This window comes from Quercus suber, unplaced genomic scaffold (assembly GCF_002906115.3).
Source record: "Quercus suber isolate HL8 unplaced genomic scaffold, Cork oak 2.0 scaffold_249, whole genome shotgun sequence".
NCBI classification, from domain to species: domain Eukaryota; kingdom Viridiplantae; phylum Streptophyta; class Magnoliopsida; order Fagales; family Fagaceae; genus Quercus; species Quercus suber.
In genome coordinates this window covers 745,574-773,119 of record NW_027069705.1, presented here as the reverse complement: position 1 = coordinate 773,119, position 27,546 = coordinate 745,574, and the positions used below count along the sequence as shown (strand labels likewise).

General features: G+C 34.3%; 2 protein-coding genes across 8 annotated transcripts; one reads left to right on the top strand and one right to left on the bottom strand.

Annotated features, from left to right (window-relative positions):
• The first annotated feature begins 14 nt into the window (after positions 1-14).
• Positions 15-10,499, top strand: LOC111985690 (calcium/calmodulin-regulated receptor-like kinase 2). Of its 2 annotated transcripts, XM_065780871.1 has the most exons (7): positions 20-481; positions 1,611-1,761; positions 8,652-8,778; positions 9,139-9,224; positions 9,309-9,380; positions 9,755-9,958; positions 10,049-10,499. In XM_065780871.1, exons 1-7 carry the CDS (start codon positions 39-41, stop codon positions 10,343-10,345), a joined length of 1,380 nt encoding a protein of 459 aa, XP_065636943.1. In that variant the 5' UTR covers positions 20-38; the 3' UTR covers positions 10,346-10,499. The 2 variants fall into 2 exon arrangements, with proteins under 2 accessions (XP_065636944.1, XP_065636943.1); XM_065780872.1 differs by lacking the exon at positions 9,309-9,380 and having other exon boundaries at positions 15-481.
• A 4,918-nt stretch (positions 10,500-15,417) lies between these two features.
• Positions 15,418-20,037, bottom strand: LOC111985679 (phosphatidylinositol 4-kinase gamma 5). 6 transcript variants are annotated; one of them, XM_065780867.1, is made up of 4 exons: positions 19,822-20,037; positions 19,441-19,538; positions 18,883-19,007; positions 15,418-17,914 (listed from the first exon to the last, which is right to left on the bottom strand). In XM_065780867.1, the coding sequence occupies exon 4, from the start codon at positions 17,658-17,660 to the stop codon at positions 15,744-15,746; it is 1,917 nt and encodes a 638-aa protein (XP_065636939.1). In that variant the 5' UTR covers positions 17,661-17,914; positions 18,883-19,007; positions 19,441-19,538; positions 19,822-20,037; the 3' UTR covers positions 15,418-15,743. The 6 variants fall into 6 exon arrangements, with proteins under 6 accessions (XP_065636939.1, XP_065636941.1, XP_065636940.1 ...); XM_065780869.1 differs by having other exon boundaries at positions 15,418-17,910; XM_065780868.1 differs by having other exon boundaries at positions 18,883-18,978.
• Between the last annotated feature and the right edge of the window lie 7,509 nt (positions 20,038-27,546).

The following is a 27,546-nucleotide window of genomic DNA, read 5'->3' as shown; positions in this document are numbered from 1 at the left end:
AGGGGCTTTGAGTTGTCATTTTCTTCAGTTCCCTTTAGATGAGGTTCTCAAGTTTGCATGCTATTTGTCTTCATCTTATGACAGTGAATCTGTGGCATTTCTGCCCCGAAAGATGTTTTCAGAGTCAGAATTTAAGAAATGACCAAAGAATGGTTCCTCAAGCTGGGTTGGTTATCATTGGCATCTCAGTTGGTTTGGCCCTTGGAATTTTGATAGCTTTTCTGGTATTCCTTGGCATAAGGTGGTACAGAAAGCGAGCTCATCTTCGCCGATGTGCAAATGAGCATAGTATACCAAGCACAACCCTTCCTATACGCACAAATGGCTTTGGTACAAGCACTGAATTTAGTGCATCTCTCACGAATTCAATAACCATACAGGGACCAGAGCAGCTTCAAAAAAGTTCTCAGCTTTCCTGGTGGAAAAGTCAGAATAAAGATCGCATTGCTTCTCCATCAGGCATACTTAGATACTCTTACAAGTATGTAGTTTCTGAGATTTGCCTAAGCTTGAATTTTAAACGAATTTATGCTCTTGTACTTCTGAAGTCTACTTTTTGTGGAACCTTCTCACTAGTAGAATTTTGTTATGTAATGTGTATATCGATCATGAACTAAATGACCTCCATGTTTTTTGCTTGGGGTTATGTTGGATGTGGAGAGGTTAGCTTGTTAAAACTTTCTAATGAAGCTCATCTTCACTTCAGAGCCACCCAAACAAAAACCTAAAAGTAAATTGATAATGATTATTTAAAACTGTGATTTCTGTGTTTAGTTGGACAGGGGAAAAAATTGCAGATGGAAAACTATTGTACTAGTACTGAGGAAAGAATATCATCCTCATATAGGTTCAAGCTGAAGTTTAACTGCATCCATAAGATCTTACTTCTACTATATTTCATATTATTGAATTGGTTTTGTGCAGTTACTTGCTCAACAAGGTCAACTAAACTTTTAAAAATACAATCACATATTATTCTTGGGACAATATCTCTTTTTTTTTTTCTTTTTTCAATAGATAATCGATATATTAGGAATTGATTTCCATTGGTAGGTTGCATGCAACAGGTCAACTAAAAAAAAAAAAAAGCATCTCTGTTTAGTTACCATGTGGCCCAATGTACTACTTGATTTATGAAATTGGACAAACATGTAGGGATAGTGTGCTTGAAAGCAAACCAAACCATAGAGGGATAGAGTGCTTGGTAGATTCAGTCACAAGCAATCAAGCAGCTTCTAGGTGCAATGGGAGACCCCAACTACTGTGAATCTAGCTAACAATTGGGGGAAATGAATTTTAGAATCTCCACTGAATATTGTCTGTTGTGAATCTTTCTCCTCATTTGATGCAAGGGAAAAATTAAAAATTTTAAGCTGGGCTGTTTTTCAGCTTGTAAAATTTCTTTTGCCTTATTTCTTTCCCGTACATGTTTGATGACCAAAGAGCTGAAATTATGAGGAATTTATACCTGGTCTGGGTGCAACTTTCATATACTCATCTGAGGTTACTGGTTCCTAAATGCATGTCTTCTGAATTGATATGTTATATTATGTGTATGACTTATTTAACCCATTATATTATGTGTATGACTTATTTAACCCATTATGCAGGGATATTCAGAAAGCTACACAGAATTTCACAACTATTTTAGGACAAGGGTCATTTGGTCCTGTCTATAAAGCAACACTAAACCCAGGAGAAGTAGCTGTGAAGGTGCTTGCTTCTAATTCCAAACAGGGAGAGAGAGAGTTTCAAACAGAGGTAAGGGCCACAGAATTACATCTATGGTTAGTCTAGAAAGAACGAAGTTTCTTGATCCCTTAAGATTTAGCATATGCAAGAAAAGATTTTTCCTAATATATATTTTATAGACCCTCCCACCTTTTTTTTTTTCCTAATTCAAAGGGACACAAAAATGAAAACTAAACCTTTCGAAAGTACCCCAGGCACTTAAAATATGGTCAGAGATTGTTTGTCTGAACCCAAGTTGGCAAGGAAGTCCCCCAGGAACTATGGCTGTCTCTAAAATCCATATTGGCATTATGATCGAATACCAGAATTCCTTTAAGCTTTTCTATTTCTGAAGACTTATTTTTAAATGCATTAATTTTCAATCTGGTACTAGAGAGATTATGACTGTATTATGATTTTTTTTTTTTTACAAGTATGATAGTATTATGAACTACTAGTTTGCACCTGTTAAAGAAAGTATTTTGCATTACTAGTTTGGCCTTCGTATACCTTTGTTTTCATGTGAGGACCATTAGAATCTAAAAATGGCAAACTAGGTAATGCAGGGAGTACGACCAAAATTATTTTAAAATCTTTTTCATTATCTTATATTTCATTTTTGAATTTTGAATTTAGGCTTTAATGTTGTTAACATTTTATGGAATGTAATTGTGGCTTAGTGTACTCCTTGAAGCCTACTAAAAAAGGCTCCAGGATTGCTTTGATAGGGTACTTTGAATAAAACTTTTCTGATTAGGTATGTTTCTCTAAGCTTGGTGGTGATTCAAAGCACCCTTAGGTGGGGAAACCTAGGATTTTTCAATTCTTCCTTTTTTACTGTTTCTATTTTTTACCGGTCTCGTCTTGCACCAACTTGGTATTAGAGTGTAACCTTGAACTAATCAGCAGAATCAAGTCCCTAAACAACAAAGGCACAATGTAAACCACTTTTTGAAGCAAACCCTAACCCCTCAATCTAACAGAATCATATCACCCATGTCAACCACCCAGACTCAACCACAACTCCACACCCAGATTCTAGCAGCTCAATCAACTTTGACCCATAAACCANTCATAAGGCTTTATTTGGCTCACTGAAAGTTTTATTTGGCACGCAGTAACAGGGAGAGAAAAAATGATAAATTTATGTTCTTATAATTTATGTGTTAGTATCAAACACTCAATTATAATTTCTTACAATATAAGAACATAAATTTATCATTTTTTCTCTCTCTATTACTACGTGTCAAACACTCAATTATAATTTCTTACAATATAAGAAAATTGTAGTAAAAGTTGTGAGTTTATTTATTTATTTTTTGAGCAAAAGCCGTGAGTTTAATAGTATATTTGTAACAATAGAAAAACTTTTTTTTTAATGAAAATGTTAAAACCATAATTTTTCTTACAATTTTTATCACAATTGGTTTATGTGACAAATTTTAAATAATGGAGTAAAAATAATGAGTTTACAACTCTACCAGGTGAACAAATTGTGAGAAAAATAATGTTCCTAGCATTACTGTTTTTTTACTTACTCAATTTGGCCTTCTCCAAAAAATTTTTTTTTTTGGCTGAATAAAAAAAAAAAATCCAATTGGCAATTATTCCTTTTGATAATTTATAATAACCTAATCTTTTTTAAATTAATGCAACCAAAACCAATACAATAAACCGCGTGACTTTCTTTATTCCAAAATCCACAAAGCCTCCAACTGAGACTGCTCTTTCATTTTCTCCTCTCTCCATCTCTCTCTCTCTCTCTCTCTCTCTCTCTACAGTTTCTTTCCTGAACTAGTCTCTCCACTCTCCAGTCTTCACTCTTGACCCACAAAAGCAACAACAACAATCAAAATTGCAAAACAAGTAGCATCAAATTTTGTTGGGTTGTTACTTTTTTCAGGTGATAAGGTACATGGGTTTTCTTCAAACTTTCTTACTTCTTTGCTGGGTTTTTTTTTTGAAACATTTTGGTTTCTTGTGTTCTTCTGTTGGTTATGCTTATTGGGTTTATACTGTTTTTTGTTTTTCTTTTAGAGGGTTTTGCTTTATGACCTTACTATTGCTGGTGTTGTTTTAACTTTCAAGGTACCTTATATGCTTGATTTTGTCGTTGGGTTGGTTCTTGTTCTTGGGTATTTATAGTGTTTTGTTGGTTTGATTGTGTGAGTATCGTTACTTTGGAGTTTAGGGAAAGAATTGTTACTGATGGTTATTGTAAATTAAGGAGTTATTATCTTATCATATACCTAGATAATATATATATATATATATATATATATATTGAAATCCAACCATGTCGACCTCCCCACATGGCCCTTAGAAACAAATCACACCCAGATCGTTGAAAATCCAGAAGACCGCAGCTATGAGACCTTTGCCAAAAGGGCTCCCTTATCTCCATGTCATTAGCAAACCAATGCGTGAAGAGCCCACCACCATCCCCACGAAACCCAAAGCTACAAGACTCTGAGCCCTAAAACCACTTCTACAGAGCCCACCTCATTGAAACAGATCCACCCACTCACGACAAACCCGACCCATATCAAATCACCCAGACTTCAAACCCCCCAGAACCCAAACAAGCTTTCCCGCTTGAGCCCATAACCCAACCACCATTCACTGCTTGCAACCCAATCACTTGAGGCCCACTTCACCTCCATTGGTATTGCCCCTTCCTCCTCGATGCTGAGCTGTCACCTACAAGCTACCTTACACTCGTCATCATTGAGAGTCACTTTAGAGATCATTCCTATTTCACTTGCTTGACCTATGCCAATCAGCCACCACATGGACTGAGACTAAAGATGTTCACTAATGTCGCCATGTTGCCTTTGATCTCCACAGTACAGACCCTCATCTCTAAGCAACTTCATTTTGGTCAAGCTGCAAAGTACTCGTGACTTATTTTGATTTACTGATCTCATAATAAAATTAACAATTATGCTGCCTGTTTTATCTGTTAAACTTATGGTTAAGTGATTAAATTCACAATTTCCTAACAGTTTAAGCTTTTGGGAGAATCGGTAATTTAACATGGTATCAGAGCAGGAGATCCTGAGTTCGATCATTGACTTTACTCAACCTCCCATTTAAAATGTTAAATTCTCACTTGTTAGGCTCCTACTTATTAAGGGGAAGTTTAGGCCCACAAGTGAGGGAAAGTGTTAAACTTATGGTTAAGTAATTAAATTCACAATTTCCTAACAACTTAAGCTTTTGGGACAATTGGTAATTTAACACTATCTATTTTAAATATATATATATATATATATATTGGGTTTGTTAGCACATGGGTATAGTCAACCTATTATTCAATAAGTGAGCCAGCATCTTAGCCAGCACCACTTGTTCACATGAATTGACCCATTGTGACAGGAAAGTTGTCCTGTTTAGCAAGCCAATTCTTATTTCAATTGGTTGAAATTTATTATTTTAGTGCATAATGGTGATGTTAGAAGCAGTCATCAAGACCCATGGATCTTCACCAATTGGCTACATGAAATGGTCCAGATCTTTGATCAAATGGGTTTATTTGATAACAAGGATAGGTTTGGCAGGATGAAACTTATAGGTAAAACTGGGGACTATTGGTATGGTATTGAATCATCACCTTGGAAGGGACAGCAGGCTATAACCTATTGGGAAGAAATGAAAGAAGAACTTATAGGGTGACTTTTTACATCAAAGAAACAATCTAAGACAAGGGAATAGATTCCCTACTAGTTACAAGGCATAAATTGAATAGAAAAAATGAGTATTCACATAGTTTCTAGTCCTAAGCCCACTTTACTATTAATGGATCCAATACTAAAAGCCACCTATGGCCTGTCTATGAAGATCAAGTTAATGGCTTATTCGTGAAAGATGACTTGTAGCAATGAAACCGCAATTTCACACACAGGAGACGATAGTGTTGGTAATGAAACCTTGGCGATGAAGGAATCTCAAGTAACACCCAAACCTAGTTTATTTTATTTTTTTAATTTTTATAATAACATAGGGAACTTTAATAAAGAAGAGTACTTTGAATGTGCCTTTAACGAGTAAAACCTGTGGGCAACTTAGCTCACTTGCTAGAATTAGTTGCCGGGTAATCCAAGGGCATTCACCTCTAAAGGCTAAGCAGTAGGAGTGTGTAGAAAACCCACCAAACCCGACCCAACCCGCCGGGTTGGGTCAGTGTTTTTAGGGCTTGGTGGGTTGGGTTGGGTTACAAATTTTTTTTTTTTATAGCGGGTCGGGTTAGGTTTGGGTCATAAAAATTACAAACCTGCCAAACCTAACCCGACCCACCCATATTTTAATATATGTTTAAAATATATTATATATTTAATAAATTTAAAAAAAAAAAAAAACCAACTGTAGAGCACTTCTTCGATTCCTACTATCATATATAATATAAAATCCTATTAGTTCTTTTAATATATATATATATATAAATATATTATATAATTAATAAAAAAATTTAAAAATTTTAGATATATTTTGTTTATAACTGAGTTAAGAACTCATGTATATTTTGTTTATAAGTGACTTAGGATACTAGTTCATTTATATTTTTTTTATCAACTTAGGTGGCAAGTGTGATATATTTTTTTTTGCTCAATTTTAATAATAATGGTAATAAAAAAAAAAATTGTCCAACCCATGGGTTCAATCCGACCCAACCCAACCCATGTGGGTTGGGTTGAATTTTTTTTTACCCACTATGGTGGGTTGGGTAAAAAAGTCCCCTCAACCCAACCCATGCACACCCTTACTAAGTAGTTTATACTCATGCCCAAGAGAAAGTACCACCAAAACCTAGTGCTGAAAAAGAAATACTAAGTGCCAAAAAATGTATACATACTACAACCTAAATTATGTGTTGTATTGATGTGAGGAAATAATTTCCCAAGAAAATTTTAGAGAGAGAGGATTTGGATGAAGAGAGGGAAATCCACCTCAATCTTCAACTCAGAGAAATATGAATTTTATTATCAACAAGGAGATTATAATGAATTTGCATAGCTATGTTATGTATAGGCTAGGAGTTATTTACGTTGTGCATGGGTGTTTGAGTGACTTGTTATGCCATTTAGTCTCTCAAATGCACCAAGTGCTTTCATGTGGGGGAGTTCGAGGGACTTTTTATGCTATTTGTTCTCACAAATGCACCAAGTACTTTCATTCAGATCATGATGTAGATGTAGCTGCTATTGGAGATATGTGTTGTCGTGTATTTCGACAATATCTTGCTTTATAGCTTTATAGTGGTAGTTAGGAGGGGATCTTTTGGTGTATCTCCAACAAGTGTTTGATCGATTGTGGCGAGAAAAGTTACGTGCAACTTCAAGAAATGTAGTTTTGCGGTGAACAAGTGTTGTTCTTGGGTTATATTGTGACATCTAAAGGTATCAAGATGGATGACACCATCAGGGCTATAGCTGATTGGACTACTCCTTTGAATGTACAAGAATTAAGGAGTTTTCATGGTCTTGTCACCTTCTACGAAAGATTCATTTGGAATTTCAGCTCCATTGGAGCCCCACTTATTGAATGCCTCAAGATGACATCTTTTGAGTGCAATCAAGATGCTGAAAACATATGTTTTCAGCTTTTGAAGACAAGGTTGACCCAAGCTCCGATTCTTTCACTACCCAAATTTGACAAGGTCTTCGAATTGGATTGCAATGCATCTAGCTTTGGTATTGGTGAAGTTGCTGGTTGAGAAGGGAAGCTGATAAAACTTGAGGACAAGTTTTCTCTTAAAGGGGGAGCATAATGCAGTCTAATGCATACATGGATGATGTGGCACATGGTGATGTGGCACTTGGATGCATGGAGTGGCCGGTTTTACATATGCTCCAATTTACATGAGCTTCAATTTAACATGTGCAATTTAATTATATGCATATGCAGAAGTAGTTAGATCCCTAAAATGTGGGAATTTTTCCTTTTGCATAAGGTAGACCCAATGCAACATGTTGGAGGGTCACTAGTTGATGAGGAGAATGTGCAACTAGAGATCCATGAATTAGAGGTTGTACATGTTTTGAAAATTGAGTTTGATGCACCTGCTACTCAGTCTGCTATGGTGCATGAAGTGAAAAGGCTTGAGATGATGGTGATTTTGAGTATTAAGATAAGGCTATAACATTTGCAAAATTGTTTTCACCCATTGATTTTATCATTTCTGATGAATTTAATTTGGCGGAACAAAAATATTCTTTGTTCTTAGTGTTGCCAAAAGTGTATCATGAGTTGGTAGAAATGTCAAGGGCCAAGGTTCTTATTGTAAGACACTTTAAAACTTGAGGTACAAACATCAAGCACCAAAGTTCTTATTGTAAGACACTTCAAAACTTGAGGTACAAATGTCAAGTGCCAAAGTTCTTATTGCAAGACACTTCAAAACTTGAGGTACAAATTTTAAGCGCTAAAGTTCTTATCCTAAGACATTTCAAAACTTGAGGTTGAGTTTTCTCCAACTAGGGGATAATGATGTGGGGAGCACAATCAAGCTTATTTTAATTTTTTTTCTTATCCCATATTTCATTTTTGAAATTTGAATTTTAGATTTCATTTTCAAATTTTGAATTTAGGATTTAATTTTGTTGAGGATTTCATGGAATGTAATTGTGGTTTGTTGTACTCCTTGAAACCTATTAAAACATTAAAACGAGGCTCTAGGGATGGTTTTGAGCAGTGCAATTTGAATGAGAAATTTCTGATTAGGGATGTTTCTCTAAGCTTGGTGGTGATTCCAAATACCCATAGGTGGGTGAAGGATAGGATTTGTCCTATTCTTCTTCCTTTTCCGTTATTTCTATTTTTGACCATTCCCATCCTGTGTCACTATGCATATATTATTATATTGCAATTTTGACCATCCATGAAGCATGTTCAGTTTACAAAAATATCTGGTCATGATACAGGTATCTCTGCTTGGAAGATTGCATCATCGGAATCTTGTGAATTTGGTAGGATATTGTGTAGATAAAGGACAGCACATGTTGATATATGAGTTCATGAGTAATGGGAGCTTGGCAAACCTTCTATATGGTAAGCTTAGAACCCTCTTTAATATCCATATCAAGATTTCTTATTTTCGTGGTAACAGACTGCTGGAAGGCATCTGTTCTTTGTGAGGAGAGAGTGGAAGTCATATTAATCTCAAACTGTGATGAGTATTAAGTGTTATGAAAAGGTTATCTTCATTTTCTTTTTTGGATAATTCAGTTAAAGTAATCAAATTTAATGGGAGAGTTTATGAACATTACATGTTTTTTGGTAACTTCACAATCATTTGTATATCTGTAGATATCTTTTCTATTTGTGTAAACTAGCTGGTGACTAAACTTCTCAAAGAAAAGGGTTTTGAGTTGTTCTTATTGAGAACCATCTTGCTTTGCATTTGCCTAGGTGAAGGAGAACGGATTTTGAGTTGGGATGAAAGGCTTCAAATTGCTCTAGACATTTCACATGGGATTGAGTACCTTCATGAAGGGGTATGTTGACTATTCTGTTCTTTCTTTTCTCCCATGGTGCAATTTTTTTTTGTTTATACAGTTCATATGAAAATTCTTGAACAGGCAGTGCCACCTGTTATACATCGTGATTTGAAGTCTGCTAATATATTATTAGACCGATCAATGAGAGCCAAGGTAAGCTAGTGTACATTAACAGTCTATTAAGTTCTTTTGTATCTAAAATTTATTACAATACTACCAAAATTGGTTGAAAAATGCACATTGCCATACTTAATTTTATTTCTTTGCTTTGCCAAGAACCCCACCCCACCCTCAATTTCCCCTCCCACCTCTTTGGTTGTACAAGTTGGAAGTTCTAAAATCATGAATGACTGCCAAAGACATTTAGGGAAAACAGAAAGTATGAAAAACAGAAGTAAAGAGCAGTGTTCCCCATGTTTTTGGTCTTGAGACCAGCATATGCTTTTGCTATCACATGCATTTTGTGAGTTTTATATTTGTTATTGTAAATTTTCAGCTCCTTTATGTGTTTACGTTACTTCCTTTAGGTTGCTGATTTTGGGTTGTCAAAGGAAGAGGTCTTTGATGGCCGGAATTCTGGACTGAAAGGCACATACGGTTACATAGACCCAGTGTACGTATCAACAAACAATTTCACAATGAAAAGTGACATCTACAGTTTTGGCATTATCATCTTTGAACTCATCACATCCATTCACCCCCAACAAAACTTAATGGAATATATAAATCTTGTGAGTTGTTAGCCCTTTGCAGTAGTTGTTTCAAATTATTTGCATTGCCAAGCTTTCTAACCTATAGACCTGTAATTATTTTGGTTTAAGGCCTCTATGAGTCATGATGGTGTTGATGAAATACTTGATAAGAAGCTTGCTGGAGAATGCAACATTGACGAAGTGAGGGGGCTTGCGAGTATTGCGCACAAATGCCTGCACAAATTACCGAGAAAGAGACCTTCAATGGCAGAAGTTTCACAAGCTATATTGAAGTTAAAACAGAGACGCCTTGATAAAGTAGATACCATGTCTTTCGCAAGCCGTGATTTTTCACGAGCAGTGAGCCGAATAGAGGATCAACAAGTGGAGTTAAGGAAGATGGCCAGCTTGAAGGAGAGTGAGTGAATGACCAACAAAGCTTCTTTTTACTCCCCCCTCCCTCTTTCTCTATCGTTCAAATCCTCTCCCCTTTGACTGTTCCTTGAGTAATACTAATGCTACCATTTAGTACGCATAGTCGAACAAAAGGTAACTGAATCAATGAGCTGCTTTTGCAAAATGAGTATTACATGGTTCATATAGGTCAACATCTGTCCTGATTATAAGTACGAAGTCTTTCTGACCCCCTAGGCCAAAATGAGCTATAGGATACCATGAGGAGTGTGCATCATAAAACTTAAAACGTTGATGACAACCGACTCAATCAGAGTAGTGTGTAAAGCAATCTCATAGTGTCGATTGAGAAAGCCGCAAAAATGTACAATTTCGTATTGGTTAGGCCTTGATTTTCACTGTAAACAGATCTAAAAGCCAATGGTAAAAAAGACTTAAAAAGTACTCCTTACTGGGAATTATCTTTTTGCTGGTGTAAATGGTGGACTTCCGCTAAAGAAGAAGGTAAACTTTTTATTAAAAATAATAATAATAATAATGTGAAGAAGGTAAACTTCATGTTTGAAAAAAAAAAAAAAAAAAAACCATTTTCTGGCTGTCGTGGTTTTATTCTTTATTTTATTTTATTATAATAGTTTCTAAAAACTATTTGCATGGAACAAAAAGAAAGCTCATGGATAAGTTATTTTTAATAGTTTTTTTTCCCTAACTGAAAGTAAAAGATAGTTTCAAGATTTGTCATAACCTTATAGGTGTTCAAAAAAGCATTGTTATTGATTCCATTCAGTTCCAGTCGGAATGGCCGGAATTTTTCGTACCGGTACGCAAACCAGTACCAGAATACTCCACGTTTTACCTCGGGTCAAATTTTGGGCCGTTCCAGGCCATTCCGGTCAATTCCAGCCAATTTCGGCCAAGATGCATATTTCGGCCGATACTGGATTTGGCCTATTATTTAAAAAAAAAAAAAAAAAGAGTAAAGGTCCAATGGGTGTTGGTAGTTTTTGGGAGTTCTTTTGATGATGAATTTGATCCTTCTCTCATGGATGATGATGAAGAGAAGTAAATCTTGTATTTTTTGATATTTAGTTATTGTCTTGTAAATCTTCTTATTGTGTGATGTTAAATTGATGTTCAAGACTTAAGAGTTAAGACTAAATAATTTGTATTATTTGATATTTAGTTATTTATTTATTAAAATTGACAATTTTATATTCAACAAGAATATATATAAATTATTTTTTTTAAATCCCGAAACACGTTGAAACAGTACGCTGAATTCGGTCGATATCGAAATATTTCATTCCACTGGATAAACCGAGACGAAGTCCGAAACGGTATTAATAACAATGCTAAAAAGTCTTTTTTTTTTTTTTTTTTTTTTTATAAGAATGCTAAAAAACCTCTTTTTAAGTTAGTGTTCTAGAAGTTATTCACTTATTTGATGCACTTTCATTATGCCTTTCACTTCGTTGGACGTTGGCACTTGGCAGCCATTAATAGTATATATGATTTTATTTTATGAAAATATATAAGAATTAATATATAGAGATAAAACCGTAACTCTCACAACTTTTCACATCAGCCTAATATTTTTTTTTAAAAAAACATAATAAAACTTTTTTAAAAACGAACCCCGATGCTCTGCCTTCTCTCCTTCTACCGGCTCCCCAAACCCAACGCTCCTCCTCTACCAGCTCCCCCAACATCAGACCCATTACAAACCAACAGCAAAGCATCTAAAGACACCATTCCCACAGATTCCTCAATAAAAACCCACCATACCCACAAACCAACAGACATCTTCTTCCTCAGAACAGAGGTCGATGTCCTGAACAAGTAGAGGAAAAAGAATGCTTCCTCAGAACAGAGGTCGGCGTGGACCAATGTTCTGAGTATAGTTCCGTTCCGGCCGGGCCGAAATGTGAAAATTGAAAAATTTTCATACCTTGAGAGTGAAATCTTGGGGAAGAAGGGAGATGGGAGAAAAAAATAAAAGAAAAAATTGATAAAAAGGAAACTATGAACCTAGATCTGCAACAGGAAACACAGGCTTGAGAACTGAGAAGAACAAATCGAAGGTGATAACAACCGGTGGGAGTTACGGTGCTGCAGAAGGAAGAAGGAAACAAAATAAAGATTGTTTGGTGGAGAAGTTGATGTGACATTTGGCAAGTATGGGGGAGGGAATACATGATGAAATTGGCAGGAAAATTTTTGTTTTGGATTTGGGCTTAAGCTTAACTTTTAGTTGGGTTTGGGTTTAACGTTTAAGCGTAGCTTTTGGTCTATTTAAATCAACTGAAAATTAAAATATAACCTAACAAAGATAATTATTTTATTATTATAATACAAAATTACAAATAAAGGTAAAATAAACTAAATTGAGAGTTATATATATATATTTTTTAATTTATTTACAAAATTAAAAATAAAGGGAAAATAAACTAAATTCTAGACATAAACGTATATTATATTTAAAATATGTTTATGTCTAAAGTGATACTTTACCTTGTGATTTTGGCCAGAGATAGTGAGTTCTGCAGAACATGGGTCGTTTGTTTATGAGAAAGATGTGAGAGTATGAATTTTTGGTTATATCCCATACTGACCATTGGTCTTAAAAGCCATGGTCAAAATGGTTTATAACTAAGCTATTTAGATTTTTATTTTTAATTTATTTGTAGTCGTAATAAAGAGTTCAAGTATTTTAATGGCATAAAGTCATAATCATATTCGATTTTAAAGATATTTTTATATTGACTATTGAACTAAAAAATATTTCAAATGATAAATATTTATTTAAAGTTTATAATAAATTGCTAGAAATGTCATTTTGTTTTTAAGCCTCCTTTATACTTGAATATCTTTGGATATTTTAAATATTAAATCAAGATCATTAATTTGTATATATTAATTTTATTTATTTCATATTAATTAATTACTAAATTAATTATATATGGTATTATTGCGGTTTGACCTCGGTCAAACTTAGGTCTAACTTTAAAAATCTTGAACCTCTTTCTTTACCAGGTCTGAAAACCAAACCACATTTCATTTCAATTTTAAGATCGTCCATTCCACCATGTAATATGTATGTCATGTTTCTCTCTTCTTCTTCTTTTTTTTTTTTTAATTTTTTTTTAGGTTCATATTATAATTGTAATATTTTAAAAAACGTAGTTGTTATTATTATTATTGGGTAAAGATTTGGGTATGGTATTGATATATTAGTTAAAACATCTTTAAAAAATTATATGAATTTTGACCAATAATATATAACAAAATATGTCTCTATATTAAATTGGTCTATTTGAATTAATTTTTTTATTTGTACTAATTTAATATATTTATTTATATTTTGAATTGAACAATTATTATTTGAAACCTTTTAAGTTGGACTATTGTAGTTAATTTTTTTATTTATACTAATTTAATATATTTTTTCACATAAGGCTTTCTTTCTTTGTGAACAAATTTCAAATCCATTCCATGGGTTTGTCTCAGATTTTTAAGGCTATTTAGCACTGTCAACAACATTGTATAAGTGATAACTTAAATTCTTCATTTATTGTTATTTTTTTTTTCATAGTCAATAATTTTTCCATGCATTGCACAAATTAGCGACTAGTAATGAATAAAGTGAAACTCTAAACTAGCTTAGAGTTATATTTCTCTAACCTGCTATGCGGGTTGGAAACTTATAGGAGGTTTCTCTAAATACCACTCATATGAGATTTCTCTACACTTGTTTGGAGTTAAATTTTGTCTATTAATAATATACGATAAGGTATATATGTATAATTTCGGATTTTGGCACTTTCGGGTGGAAACATTTAAACGTTAACTTTTTTTCCAACAGTTATAAATAAAAAATCAAAATCAAAATCAAAATAAAAAAGCTGACATGAAAATGTAAATAAGAACTTAAAGTTGCCTTATTTTAAATTTGTGGGTCCATTTGATCATGTCACTCTCCATTTCATCGCAGCCTTAATTTTGTCGGCATTATTCTAGGTCAATTTTTATGATATCTCTTTCTTTATTTCGGTGAAATTTATGATATCTCTTTCAATGTCATCGCAGCCTATATTTGCATTGTTTTGAATTTGCGGGTCCATGTGTTCCCTGATTCGCAAGAAACTGTCAAATACACTGACATTTAAGGGTGCGTTTAGAATTTCATAAATCGACCTCTCAATTCATGCTACATTCTGACCAGTGGGAAATTGACAAAACAAGAGAATGGTGGGGTCTGCCAGTGCCACAACAAAAATTATAGAATAGTAGCTTGGGAAGGGATAAGTCCAACTGACTTTTTTGAAGAGTGACAAATTGCCAATATTCAAGACACACATTAAATTACCTATTTTTAAAAATATTTTTTCTAAAATTAAAAAAGTTGTCAATACTTTTTCAATTCCTGAAAAAAAATTTTCCAAAAATGTAAGGACACACATTAACAAAATTCATATTTTAAATCTAGATAGGCTAGTATAAAACTATATACTAGCCTATCTAGTTCTCTAGTCGTTGAGAATTGAGATAGGGATTCATAGAATTTATTATGCTAATTGTTAGGTAAACAACTGATTAATCTTCATGAATAATTTCAAACATTCACCTTTCTCTCATCGCTTGTGACACAACAGGCACCTTCCTTAACCATGTTCTTACATTTCAGAAATTCTCTCCCAAATTCATGATGCTTAATTCTAATAGCATTGAGAGCTCTGCCATTTCAGTAACAGTATACATATAACGTTTAACTTGTCTAAATAAGCTCAAGAATTACCAGTGACAACAATAGATTTCTCAGTCTCTCATTTAACAAAAATTCTGCAGGAAATATATCTAACAATTTTGAATGAAGATTAAGGAGGAGAAAACCTGTAGCTGGCAGCTGACTGGAGAACGCACTGTCTGAATCCTATGTTGTTGAAGAGCACAGTTGTCATGAACCACTTAGCATATGTAATAAGGTTATGAAATGCATCAACACACCCAAAGCTAAGAAAGTATGGTTTCAAAAGTAAGAAATTCAAGTTAGCAGAAATCGGATTATAATCTAATACAAGCTGAAAGAAAAAACAAACAAGCTGGTCACATAATTTGCATCTCTAAAGATAGTAAGAAAACATGTACACTGATAGTTTTGGCTTTTTTGGCCATTCCACATTCCATTTTATTAAAAACATTCTCTAGCTATATGAAAATATACTTTTCATCCCCATTGGCCAATGCATTCTCCCCTCCATTAGCCAATGTCAAGTTTTATTGTCTGACTATAGCACTATTCTCCAACACCTAAATGGGGTACTCTACCATCCAGAGAAGAAGCTCTTTGTACATAACTATGTGCAAACCTTTGGATCCACATTTTTCTAAGATTTGATCTCATGATAACGCCTCAAAACTGGCAAGAAGTCCCAAGTCTCTGCCTCTGCCTCTGACCTACACTTCCTGATTTGTGTCTCTCAAAAGCTGGGTGCAGCAACTTCTGGAAATACTCAAGAAACTGCCTCCACTCCTCTTCACTCATATCTGCCAGCTTTACAAAACTGCTACTCACAGGAAACTGCTCATTCGCACTCATGTTTCCAGATGATGTACCAACCAAATACCCACACTTCTGAGATGCACCTGGGTGTCGCCAACTCTTCTCAGCAACGCTGATATTTTTCATAGACAAGGACAGCTTTGAAACATTTAAATTCCTGTCCGGCACAAGGCCAGCATGTTCATCTCCTCTTAGAGGTAATTCATCCCCTTCTGTATCTTCCGCCGCCTCCTCCTCCTCAACTCTCTCGTCTAGCTTATAAAGTAGATTATGGCCATTCCTACCTTTTGGTCCAAAATGAAAAGCTGTTTCAACAGTCAGTTCCTCTTCCATATTTGAAGTTAATTCCAACACCTCTTCCTCGCAATCTAAGTCAAATTGAAACTCATCCTTGTCTCCTTCTTTCACCTCAGAAGTTGATATCTCCCTCTCCACTAACAATGTCCTTGCATCTATACATATAAGCTCAAGCTCACTTGGCTTCTCGTCATGGCCCCGAAACTCCCTACTCATCATCCCACCAATTTCAGCAAGACAAAGACCAAAAGCTGCTGCTTCCTTGAGGAAAATTGTGCATAGAACCAAGACTCTAAGACATGCTTCTCGAATCATGGGCAGCTCCATTCTAAGCATATCAGAATCCCAAAATGGGTCAAGATGATCTATATACTGAAGCTCATCCTCTGAGAAAGATATTGATGCCTGGGGCCAATGGATCCACTCAAAGTAGGGGTCCTCCAAGCTTTCGGGTAGGCAAAGGCCATGATCAATGGGAACAAGCTCCACCTGGCCGAATCTCCCCACCCCATCAAGCTTCCTAACCAAAAGGTTTCCTGCATGCCTATCTGTGTTTAAAATCCGGATATCTAAAATCCCAATCCTATGCACAGCAGTAACAGGGAAACTAGATGTACCATGATCACTAGCATCGAAGTCATGAGGAATAAACTGCTGCAGTGATGCAATCTTGCTGACCTGATTCCTGTTTTGATGAATATAACCATTTACCCCATCATTGACATTAAAAACTGGATGTGTGATCTTCACAAGAGCAGTAGAGGGCACATTGGCAAAATGATCATGGTCAAGAAGGTAGGCTGCAACTTCCCTAAATCCTGTCTCCCCTACCCGCACTGTACGTTTCAGGCCTGGTTGCCCAAGAGTTTTACCTACAAAACCTTTTGGGTTGTTAGGGGCATAAGGTTCCTCATCTGTTGGTTTCACAATAGCAACGTTTTCACCAAGGCAATTTCTAAAATAATAAGCACCGCCAAGCCCACTACGAACAGGAATTGGATCAGTGCCACTCTTTATTGCCTTTGCAATGTCCTTGACCAGATCTTTCGTTCTAGGAGATTGATTTGAGCACCCCAATATCTCAATTGGGCCACTCTGATCCCTCTGCTGAAGATCCCTCCCAGTGGGTGAGAAACATGGGGTAGACGAGCTTCTGTGCAAGAAGTTCCTGGTGAGAAGAAGCGGAGAATCGTTTCTAACAACACTCAGATCATTCTTCAACACTGTATCACCACATATCAATGAACTTTCCTCAATTGGGACATTAAGGGCAAGCTGTAACTTCCTCTTCACTGTGTGGGCATTGTCACTCCTGTCCAACTCCATACCCAAAACACAGCCGGTTTCTGTCTGCACAAACACACGTCTCTTCCCAGAAGATTTTCTTTCCATTCTCTCATTAACATGATACTCACCACCAAGAGGTCCTAGTGCCATCTGTCTATGTACAGGGTCCAAATCAGGGAACATGAGAGGAAGAGATGAAGTGGTCAATGCCAGCGACAGAGGTGGCGGCAGCAGAGAGCTTTTCTCTCAAGCAGACGCCTAACTCAAATGCCAGCAGTTGAAGGAGAGAAAATGATGCGTGGAAAACAATCATAATCAACCCAGTCGACTGCAAATGCTTTTGTGATTTTCACATCGGAACAACCATTGATTGATATGAAGTAGAGTAGAACACAAAGTGAAAATTGCTACATTGGAGAACCACCTGATAATGCTGCCTGATTGATAAGCATAAAATAATTAGTAGAATTTACTAGTAGAAGCTAGAGAGCAATTCTCCAAAAAGGAAAAATGTCAAGAACAAATTTTCTTTAAGCATAATAGTTAAAAAAAAAAAAAAAAAAAAAAGCTTCTTTCTCTCCCCAAGGAACACTTGAAGGAACAAAAAAATATGTTTAGAAAATTGGTTGGCTAGTTAATTAAAATGTGATAGAAAATTCACTGAAGATATTAAGTCAAACATTAAGTGGGTCCCAGTTAAGTCAACTGGTAAAGTCTAATATTGTTGGATAAGAGATACAAGGTTCAAACTCCGTCCAAACCAAAAACCAATTGATATATTCGCTTGATGATAAAGAGAAACCATTATGAAGCGAACGCTACAGGTTGAAATTCTATCGAATCTTACCAAAAAAAAAAGTCAAATATTACCTATTGCCTTTTCTACTTGATAATGAATTTCTTTGAACAATTACCTTTGACAACATAATAGAATACATCTCTACTATAGGCAGAATAAGAGGCCCCATGAATTGCTGTATCGGGGAATCCCTCCTCAACATTAATCAGATAATCGTTTTACAGGCATATGAAAAATCTTGGTGCTTCCTTTCAGTTTTACCTTGCAAACTTGATCATCAAAATTCATCCCCATCATCAAAATATCAATCCAAATTTCACACCCCACCCCCTACCCTCCACTCCCCCCCAAAAAAATTAAAAATAAAAGAGTCAACAAAAAGTTACTTATCAACTGAATTCATATTTCCATAAAGTTTGGTCAATTTTAATTTCTAAAGAAGCATTAAATTTCACACCTTTGAAAGAGAAGCCATAGATCCAAGGATTGAAAAAAAAAAATTTTAATAACAATAATAATAATAGAAAGATGAACACGCAAACAGAACCAAATTAGCACAATTTCAATTGTGTGTAGTATACTTGCCACACCCTCTTTTAAAGTTACCTTGAATTTTGAGTGCAGCTTATAGTGTGACTTTGTGTTTGTTTCTCAACTGTAACCCTCTTGCAAACATAAGATCAACTATGTTCTCCCAAAAACCTATATTTGACAGCACACCTCGTACAAAACTATGATGATTATTAATAATCTTCCTTTTAAAAATTAAAAAGAACAAGAAAAAAAAGAAAGAGAAGGATAAAACTTGTATTATATTAGATCAAACATCCTTAATATAACCAAATCTTATAATCCGAACATCTTTCTTTATGTCTAACTACTTAAGAATATATAATAAATAAATAATTCACTCCTAGCGAAGAAAAATAATACAAATAAATTTTTTTTAAATGATCATTTTTCTCAAAGAATTTAAAATAAACAACTAAAAGGACATGAATCCAAGTGATTAGCAACAAATAAATTTCGAAAGATAATAAAAATACTAATAATAATAAGATTATAAGAATGAGATTTCGCAGTTCACAAATATATGTTTCACAAAATCATGTATATATATATATATATCTTAATTTGAACCAAAAATCAGATAAGATTGCTCGCCTTTTCAGCCATGCGAAAGAGCTATCAAACCCCAAATCTGATTCCTAAGGATTTTCCAAGCCTTCCTGCCCATCCTTTACACCTTCCTTCCTTTCCTTCTGAAAATTCACAATTTTTTTTTGAAGAGAAAATTATGAGATAAAAGGAAACAGAATTACACCATCAAATCTGTCTTATACAGTCCATTAAAATAATTTTGAATTGAATTCATCGGCTCAAGGAGCACCGAAATCGGCACATCAAGTCAATTGCAACAAAATTAAAGCATTTTTTTTTTTTTTTTTACAGTGAAACCAAATAGAGAGAGGTTTGGGAATCGGAAAATGGAAAACACGAGGCAAGGGACGAACTCGGGCGAGTGAGTCGGACTCACTGACTCACCTGGGAGAAGAACCGCGGGATCGGTGATCCAACGGTGGAGCCACCGCCGTGAAAGGACGGCTGAGATTCGACACCGATTCAGAAATTCTGGTTTTTGTTATTTTTAAAGGGAAAGATCAACGGCTATGATTGAGTGTTGCTTTTTTGTGACTACACTCCCGCTTTCGGAGAATTGGCTTTCTTTAGGAGAAGCGGGTCGTGGGGATTTAACGGCAATTATAGACTTATATTACTTATCAAAATACTTCTTCCTTTTTTTTTAATGAAAAATAATATGTATATAATATTTTCATAATATTTTTATAATAAATTTTAAGTGATAGGTTGTTATGGGTTGTTATTGTTGGGGCAAAAAAATAATCTTAGTGTTATGTTTAAATTTGAACCAACAACAACTAACTAAAAATATTATGTACGGAGCAATTTTTTTCCTTCCTATCTCTTATCTCAAAAAAAATCATTTTTTATTAAAAAAAATTTAATATTGTTAGAACAGAATCCCGGCGTGTGATGCGGAGATTAAGACAAGTGGTGAAAGGAGGGACCGTTAATTGATGACGTGGCTACATCTGGTTGCTTTGGCGGGTACTACTCAACAGACAAACAGTGCTAGGAAGTCCAATACAATACTGCACTGGAAGAAGAATCTAATACGGTTGTTGTTTATTTCACCACTACCATGCGCCTTTTGTCCGCTCCAGTAAAAACCAAGCTAAAAGTCTTATAGTGATACCATTTTGCATTAAAGTCTAATATCACACATATTTTCACGATGATATGGATGATTGTAATTAGAGAAGAAAAAATAAAAGATTTCGTGTGAAAGTAGCACATATGATTATGAAAATGAGTATGAAATTGGTGTACAAATTATGTCAAAGCAAGTGATAAAATGCGTGTTCAAGTAACTCTAGAAGCAAGATTTCAGTGCAACATGAATATAGAAAAGAGTAAAGTCAATAGACTAGTAAATAGACACATCTCGAAAGAAACGTGCTTTACAATCAAATTAATTACATATTCTTCGCTGTGCGGTCCCAATTAATAATCAAAACAAAAGGAAGGAAAATTTATTGTACAAGAGAAATCTTCTTGTTTTTTGGTGTGCAAGTTTCCGTATTATTGACCATCGGATACGATGATTTATTGTTAGTTATATGACTTACAAGAACACGAGGTAAAAAGAACAGGAGTTTTATGCTACACTTACTACTTTTAAGGAAGTATTTGGTTGGAAAAATAAATGTTTCCATATTACTAAGGATTTTGCTAATGTGTTCTTTAAGGGCATACAATTATTTTCATTTTTAGAAAAAATTTTCTCGAGAATTAAAAAAGTATTAACATTTTCAATTCTCGAGAAAATGTTTCCAAAATCGAACCCTATTACTAAACCTTTCTTTAGAGTTTTTTTGGGTTTTCCATCATCCTATTGTGTTAGACATACAAAGTTACGGTTACTTAAGAAGGTTCGATTGAGAAACTAGTCAAAAGATTACTTCAAAATGTTAAATGATCAGGAGGTATGAATCCATACTATTTGCATTAGATTTGTGTTTTTAATTGTGTTCACATGGTTGAGATTATATTTCTACGTGCATTTCAATAACAAAATGAACGCTACACACGTTGTTTGGTTGATTTTGTGGCTACATCACCCTTGGTGTGAGTCCCTATTAGGAGTACATTACTACATTGCGTTCGAATGGAGCAGGAAGAGAAATTTTAGGAGTCACTACCTGGTATAGGTTCACATGGACGGAGCCATGGTTGGCGTTGGACTTGCGTTCAAGAGAAAATTCCCATAAATGGCTCTATGCCTCTACCAATCTTGCATGTATGCATGGGCTCAGTAACTTGCGCACACAACCCTGCGGTTGCATACGCAGGCTTCCAAGTCTGTGTGTGCAAAACTAGGATTTTATGAGGCTTTTGATGGTTTTGAGAATATATTGAGTTCTCTATCATCTTGCTTGACCAAGACCTCTTGGTAATGAGTCCTTTAAATGTCGTAATTGGAGAATAGGAGACTCAAGTTAATTATAAGAGGTACAAAATGAAGTACTATAGTTGTCCCTCTTTTCTTATCAAAAAAAAAAATAGTTGTCTCTCTTTTGAGTTCGCTTGCCTCACTGGCTGAGTCAAAAGCTTAAAGATACAATTCATTTTGTTTTTAGTGTACGACTCAAGTCTACCCACTCATGCAACACACAACACATGGTTGGTTTGGGTGCTTAACAACATATCATTTAATGGACACTGATGGAGCGAATAATTGAATAAGTTAAAAGTTAGAGGACTGAATTGATTGAATTTAATTTACAGAATTGAATTGAAATGAATTTTAAACAGAGTTAGGTGTTACAATTTGTAATTTAGCCAAAAATTAAAAATTTAGGATCAGAGTTCATGTCTAGTTAAGTCCAACAAGAATGAGCACAAGCATAAACAACATCCATGCCGCAAACGCAAACTATCTTAACTTGGGCAACAATACCTTAAACAGAAAACAGAAATAAATTTTCTCAATAAACCACAGATTAAGAGTTCTATATATATAAATATAAATATATATATATATATATATATTTTATAGAAGTATGAAGTTCATATGATCAGAAATTTGACATTAGGTTTTGTAGCCACCTATATCACTACATATCCCCAACCATAGTTGGAGATCGCTTGTGCGACTGACTTTATGGTGGTTCTTTCTGCCCTGGACAAGGTTTTGCTTCTCCAGCCTGCAGTAAGCTTGGTTTCAAGCCTATAAGCTTGGTTTCGTGCCTGTCAACAAGGTATTTGAAGTCCTTGGAGGGGGATTTGGAGAGGAAGAGAGGTGCACCTAAGTAGACGTCATCCTGCTTGAGCTTTTTCATCTCGAGAATGTGCTTGAAGTCCTCGCCCCCCTTCTTTTATCACCCCGGACGTCGAACTTTGGTGCGTATCTTCAGCCATGTCATTTGTAGTAGATGGAATCTAGAACTTAAGAAATAAAGCCTTGTTTCAAGGAGAAAGAGTTGATATCCATGCAACAAGTTCGCGTATTCAAAACAGAATTCTCGAATTCCTTACTGTCACCCAGTCTGCCATCCAGGCACCCCACCCATCTTTGCCCAGAGTTGGAAGCCTCCTCCCCTGGCACTATCAAGCTGAATGTCAATGCTGCAGTTAGCTTGTCAAGAACCGCCTTAGCAGTAGTAGCGAGAGACTCTTCTGAAGAAGTGATTAAGGTCTGGGCCAAGCCTCACCATAGCTGCCTCGCCATCCAAGCAAAAGCAAGCGCAATTCAATGGGCAGTCAACCTAGCCTCTAGTGAAGGATGGAACCAAGTGTCATTGAGAGTGACTCGAAGGAGTGCATGCACTCCTTGTCTGACAACCCCACCATGCCAAACTGGGCTATCAGCAATGATATCCTTAATATCCTAAATTTTGTTTTGTCTTTCCTTTGTTGCTCTTTTGTTTGGGTCCGTAGGTCTTGTAATTCTGCAACCCATGCCGCTGCCAAGTTAGCTTTGAGTTCTGCTTCATCTTTTTATATGTTTCAATAAGGAGAATCAACTTGAGGTTATCCTTTCCGCTTGTGTGGTAGACTCCTCCAATGTATTTCCTTCTTTTTCAGTTGAATGATATTGAAGTTTAGCAGCAAAAAAAAAAAAAAAAAAAAAAAAAAATCCCCAACCAAAAAAAAGGAAAAAGTGGCCAACTATATCACCGTATTGCAGCTAATAATTTTTGCATTGAGATTTTTATTTTAATTTCTCTAAGAATAGCACTACTTATATAAAATTTGCTCCTAAACATAGCACAAATCACAGCAGTGGTAGAAGTAGACGCACAAATCATAGCACTTAAAAAAAAGGGAGTGTAATTCTTAACTTTGTCATCCTTTGTTATCATTGAGATTTCAATAATTTTCTATGACAACGGAAGAAATCTTTCTTTGGTGATTTCTTATTTAATTAATCATTGTTACTAATTTTCATCCAAGATTCAATATTCTTCAGAGGAAAATATATAGCATGAGCAAGATAAAATATTTTCTTTATTAATATCGTTTATTTATCGCTGTTGAAATATTCGTTCCAAAAAAAAAACGATAAAACATTTTCTTTATTAATATCATTTTTATCATTGTTAAAATATTCGTTCCAAAAAAAAAAAAAAAAAAATCACTGTTGAAATATGATGCCTTTTTAATGTGGTCTTATCTGAATGTCACTAAAAGCTTCTTCTTTTTGCCTGTTGCAGAATAATTACATAATTTGCCGTATTACTAAGAATGGGAAAGACTCCATCAAAAAAAAAAAAAAAAGAATGGGAAAGATTCTTAAGATCAAACACGTTGTTGACAATTCCAAGGAACAAAAAGAAAATGTCGGCATGGAATGGATATTGATATGTCTTTAGTTGTGAGCCGCAAAAAGAAAACATTTAACGAAAAAAATGTAAACGATCTCTTAAAGTCATTTATTAGTAAACCAATTTTGGAAAGTTTTTATAGAAAAAAAAAATTATTAATATTTTAACAATTTTTTTTTATTTTTAAAAAAATAGTATCAAAATTTTCTTAAAATAGTTTATTAACAATTGCACAAGCATCCATTAAGATTACCCTTTAACAAATTCAATACTTCAACATTGGCACAATATTCTACGATCAATTATGAAGAAGACAGCTTCACTGTGCAAGAAATAGACAATGCAATATTTTCCATTCCTTATTAAAAAAAAAAAAAAAAAAAAAAAAATAGAGCACGCATGGGTGTTCATGGGCTTTTCTATTTTTATTTTTATAAAAGTTAATAATTTGCATCTATTATAATTTTGAATTATTTCATTTTCCAATCATAAAAATACCTATAGGTGTGATAAGTGTTATATGTTTGTACCATAATTTTTCATTCATCTCAATTTGAGGTTTACATATTTGTCTATTAATATTACACATTTGTGAACTACTAATACAACCATAGTGTCATGACTCATGACTCTTTTAATTTCTATTTTTATTTTTATAAAGGTCAATATTTTCCATTTATCCTAATTTGAGATTGCTGTATTTTGACTATTTTCTAATCATTGAAAAACCATAAGGTGTGATGAGATGTGGCACCCAAAAAAAAAAAAAAAAATCCACAAATGCATATTCTATTTTGCCATATATTTCCAAGGTATTTGGTGAAAGAATACACTATTTTAAAAACATACTTTGATATTAACATGTGCACTTTCGTTATTGTAAATGAAATTTATAATCGAGTTTGTATGATCATGGAATGATGGTTTGTACACCCACCATCTTATAAATCCCAAGTAAGAAAAGTACATAAGATAGATAAAAAATAAATAAAATAAATAAAAAAACCCCTCAATCCACAACCAATTAGTGCATCATTAAATCCAATCTCTTAAATGAATAATGTAAATAAATATATGGAATCCACCATAAAAAATATTCATACTATTCTGATCACTTTAAACATTTCTTGAAAAACATTTATATGTGAAGGAATTAAAGCAACTGAGAAACTTCTTATGCGGCCTATATATATAACCCAAAATTAGTTTGGTTTCACTTCTCAAATCATACTAAATGATTAACTTGGTTGCCTTAAACTTTGTGGGCAAAATATATAATAGTAAAGGTTTGAGTCATCAAATACAATAGACCTTCCCAAATCTATATATATATATATATATATAAATAAAAATAAAAATAAAAACACACACACACGCATCATAGACCTCAAACCACGTGTCTTCAACTAAACTGGCAACAGACTTTTTTAAAATATTGGTCAAGGCCTGTAAAACAACATATTAGAAAATGTTCAGTAAGTCTCGTAATAACAGTAAGTATTAAGCAACATCTTCAAAATTTGAATGCTACCTAGGATTTGTATGCAGTTGATAGTTGTCAGTGTTAGAATTTAATTAACAAAGAAATTCATCCTTGAAAATTAAAATCTAACCAAAGCATAGGATTCATTATTCTTTTAAAGATTCGGTTAAAAAAAGACATTTGATTAGTCAAAGGAAAAAGGGGGTGGAATGGAAACTACCTGTTCAATATATAGTAATAACATATTAAATTGATTATGGAGCACACTGTTGTCTTCTGATTATGTTTATGGCTTCATTCCTTCTTCGACTTTGAATCCTAATAGACATTGCCAATATTACAAAACAAATGGATAAAGAAAAGGTCAAAAAGGGAGTGGTAATAATACTAACAGAGCCTAGCACACACAGTAAGTATTATCGGCCAATATCACACACTGTAAGAGGGAGACTTCATTTGTAATTAAAAAAAAAAATGCAAAATGGGGATAGAAGATGAAGAAGTTTTTGTCAAAAGACTCAAAACTGAAAATGTTTATGAGGGAAAAAAACTGAGGCGAGTGGCAAGTAATCGTGTGTATTTGGAAGTTGTTAGATTAATTTATCAAAATTGAGTTCTTATTTTATAGGTAATGTTTTAGTGGGAGTTAGAGAAATATTTTTACCAAATTATCCTCTAGTATTGTCTCTACTTAAACCTAGAGGTGTAGGAGTATTTTTGAACCAATGAAATGTCCATTCCGAATCGGGAAAGCCCATCCCCCCAAATTAAAAAAAAAAAAAAAATTGGTATACGAATGCAATCTGAAAAAATAACTAACAAACTCATCCAAAATAATAATAATAATAACCGACACACTAAAAACTACAAAATAAAAAATAAATATGGACTGAAAACCTAAATTATAATTCCCAAATTTTTACCCTAACCTCACTCTTCCTCCACTCAACCTCATCAACGCCTCCACCACTGCTGCTGCTGTTCTTTTCCTTAGATTAGATCCAGTGTTGTTGATGCTGCTCCTCCTCGGATCCTTGATCACAGTCACACACGAGTCTGGTAAATCTAAGAAATTTCTCTCCTCTCTCAAGTTCATATTTTTGTTTTTTTGTCTTTTCTATATTGCTCTGCCTTAGCCGGTTAGCCCTCTACCCTTTGCATTTTTTTATGAACTATGGTGTGTTGACTATTGTGTTTGTGAGTTGTGGCTTTTTATGGATTGGTGTGTTGTGTGGAGGTACCGTAGGCTAGTTTGTGACTTTGTATTGACTACTGTATAATTGTGGCTTTTTGTATGGACCGATCACCTGTGTTTGAGTGTTTGTAACTTTTTTTTTGTTTTGGTTTTATCTATAAAGAAATAAAGTGGGACCACTAGGACAGTAGAATGTGAGTACTGAATTGTGATAGTGAATTTGTAAGACTAGTCTTTGATAGTGATTGTACTGTTGTAGTGAATTTGTGAGACTAGTCTTTGGTAAGTCATAAGTGATTTTTTTGTGAGACCAATTGACTAAAGTCTTTGGTCTGATTGTTTTCATGTTTTGGTTTTATAAAAAATTTTGTCTTTGTCACTTTGTGTAATGTGGCTAATATTAGTAATACATATAAACTTGTGCTTGTCTGTTTGTGATTATTTTGGTTTTAGATTTTTTTTTTTTTTTGAGAAGTCCCTTTTTTTTAGTTGGTGTATAGGACTACGAAATATGGAAATAATGAAACTTTTTTTTTTGGTAGATCATGAGTAAGTCCACTACAATATTAAATTTTTTCAAAAGAAAAAATCTAAATAATTCTAAAGTCATATATGATGATGCAAGATTGCTAACCCCTAGCATTGATGTCCCAGTTTTTGAAAATCTCCAAACAGAAGTTCCA

Bases quoted from the DNA above. Each gene is read 5' to 3' on its own strand.
- LOC111985679 (XM_065780867.1), bottom strand. From the start codon at position 17,660: ATGTTCCCTGATTTGGACCCTGTACATAGACAGATGGCACTAGGACCT.
- LOC111985690 (XM_065780871.1), top strand. From the start codon at position 39: ATGAGGTTCTCAAGTTTGCATGCTATTTGTCTTCATCTTATGACAGTG. The intron at 9,225-9,308 runs GTATGTTGACTA...ATTCTTGAACAG, and splicing joins TTGAGTACCTTCATGAAGGG to GCAGTGCCACCTGTTATACA. The intron at 9,381-9,754 runs GTAAGCTAGTGT...TACTTCCTTTAG, and splicing joins ACCGATCAATGAGAGCCAAG to GTTGCTGATTTTGGGTTGTC.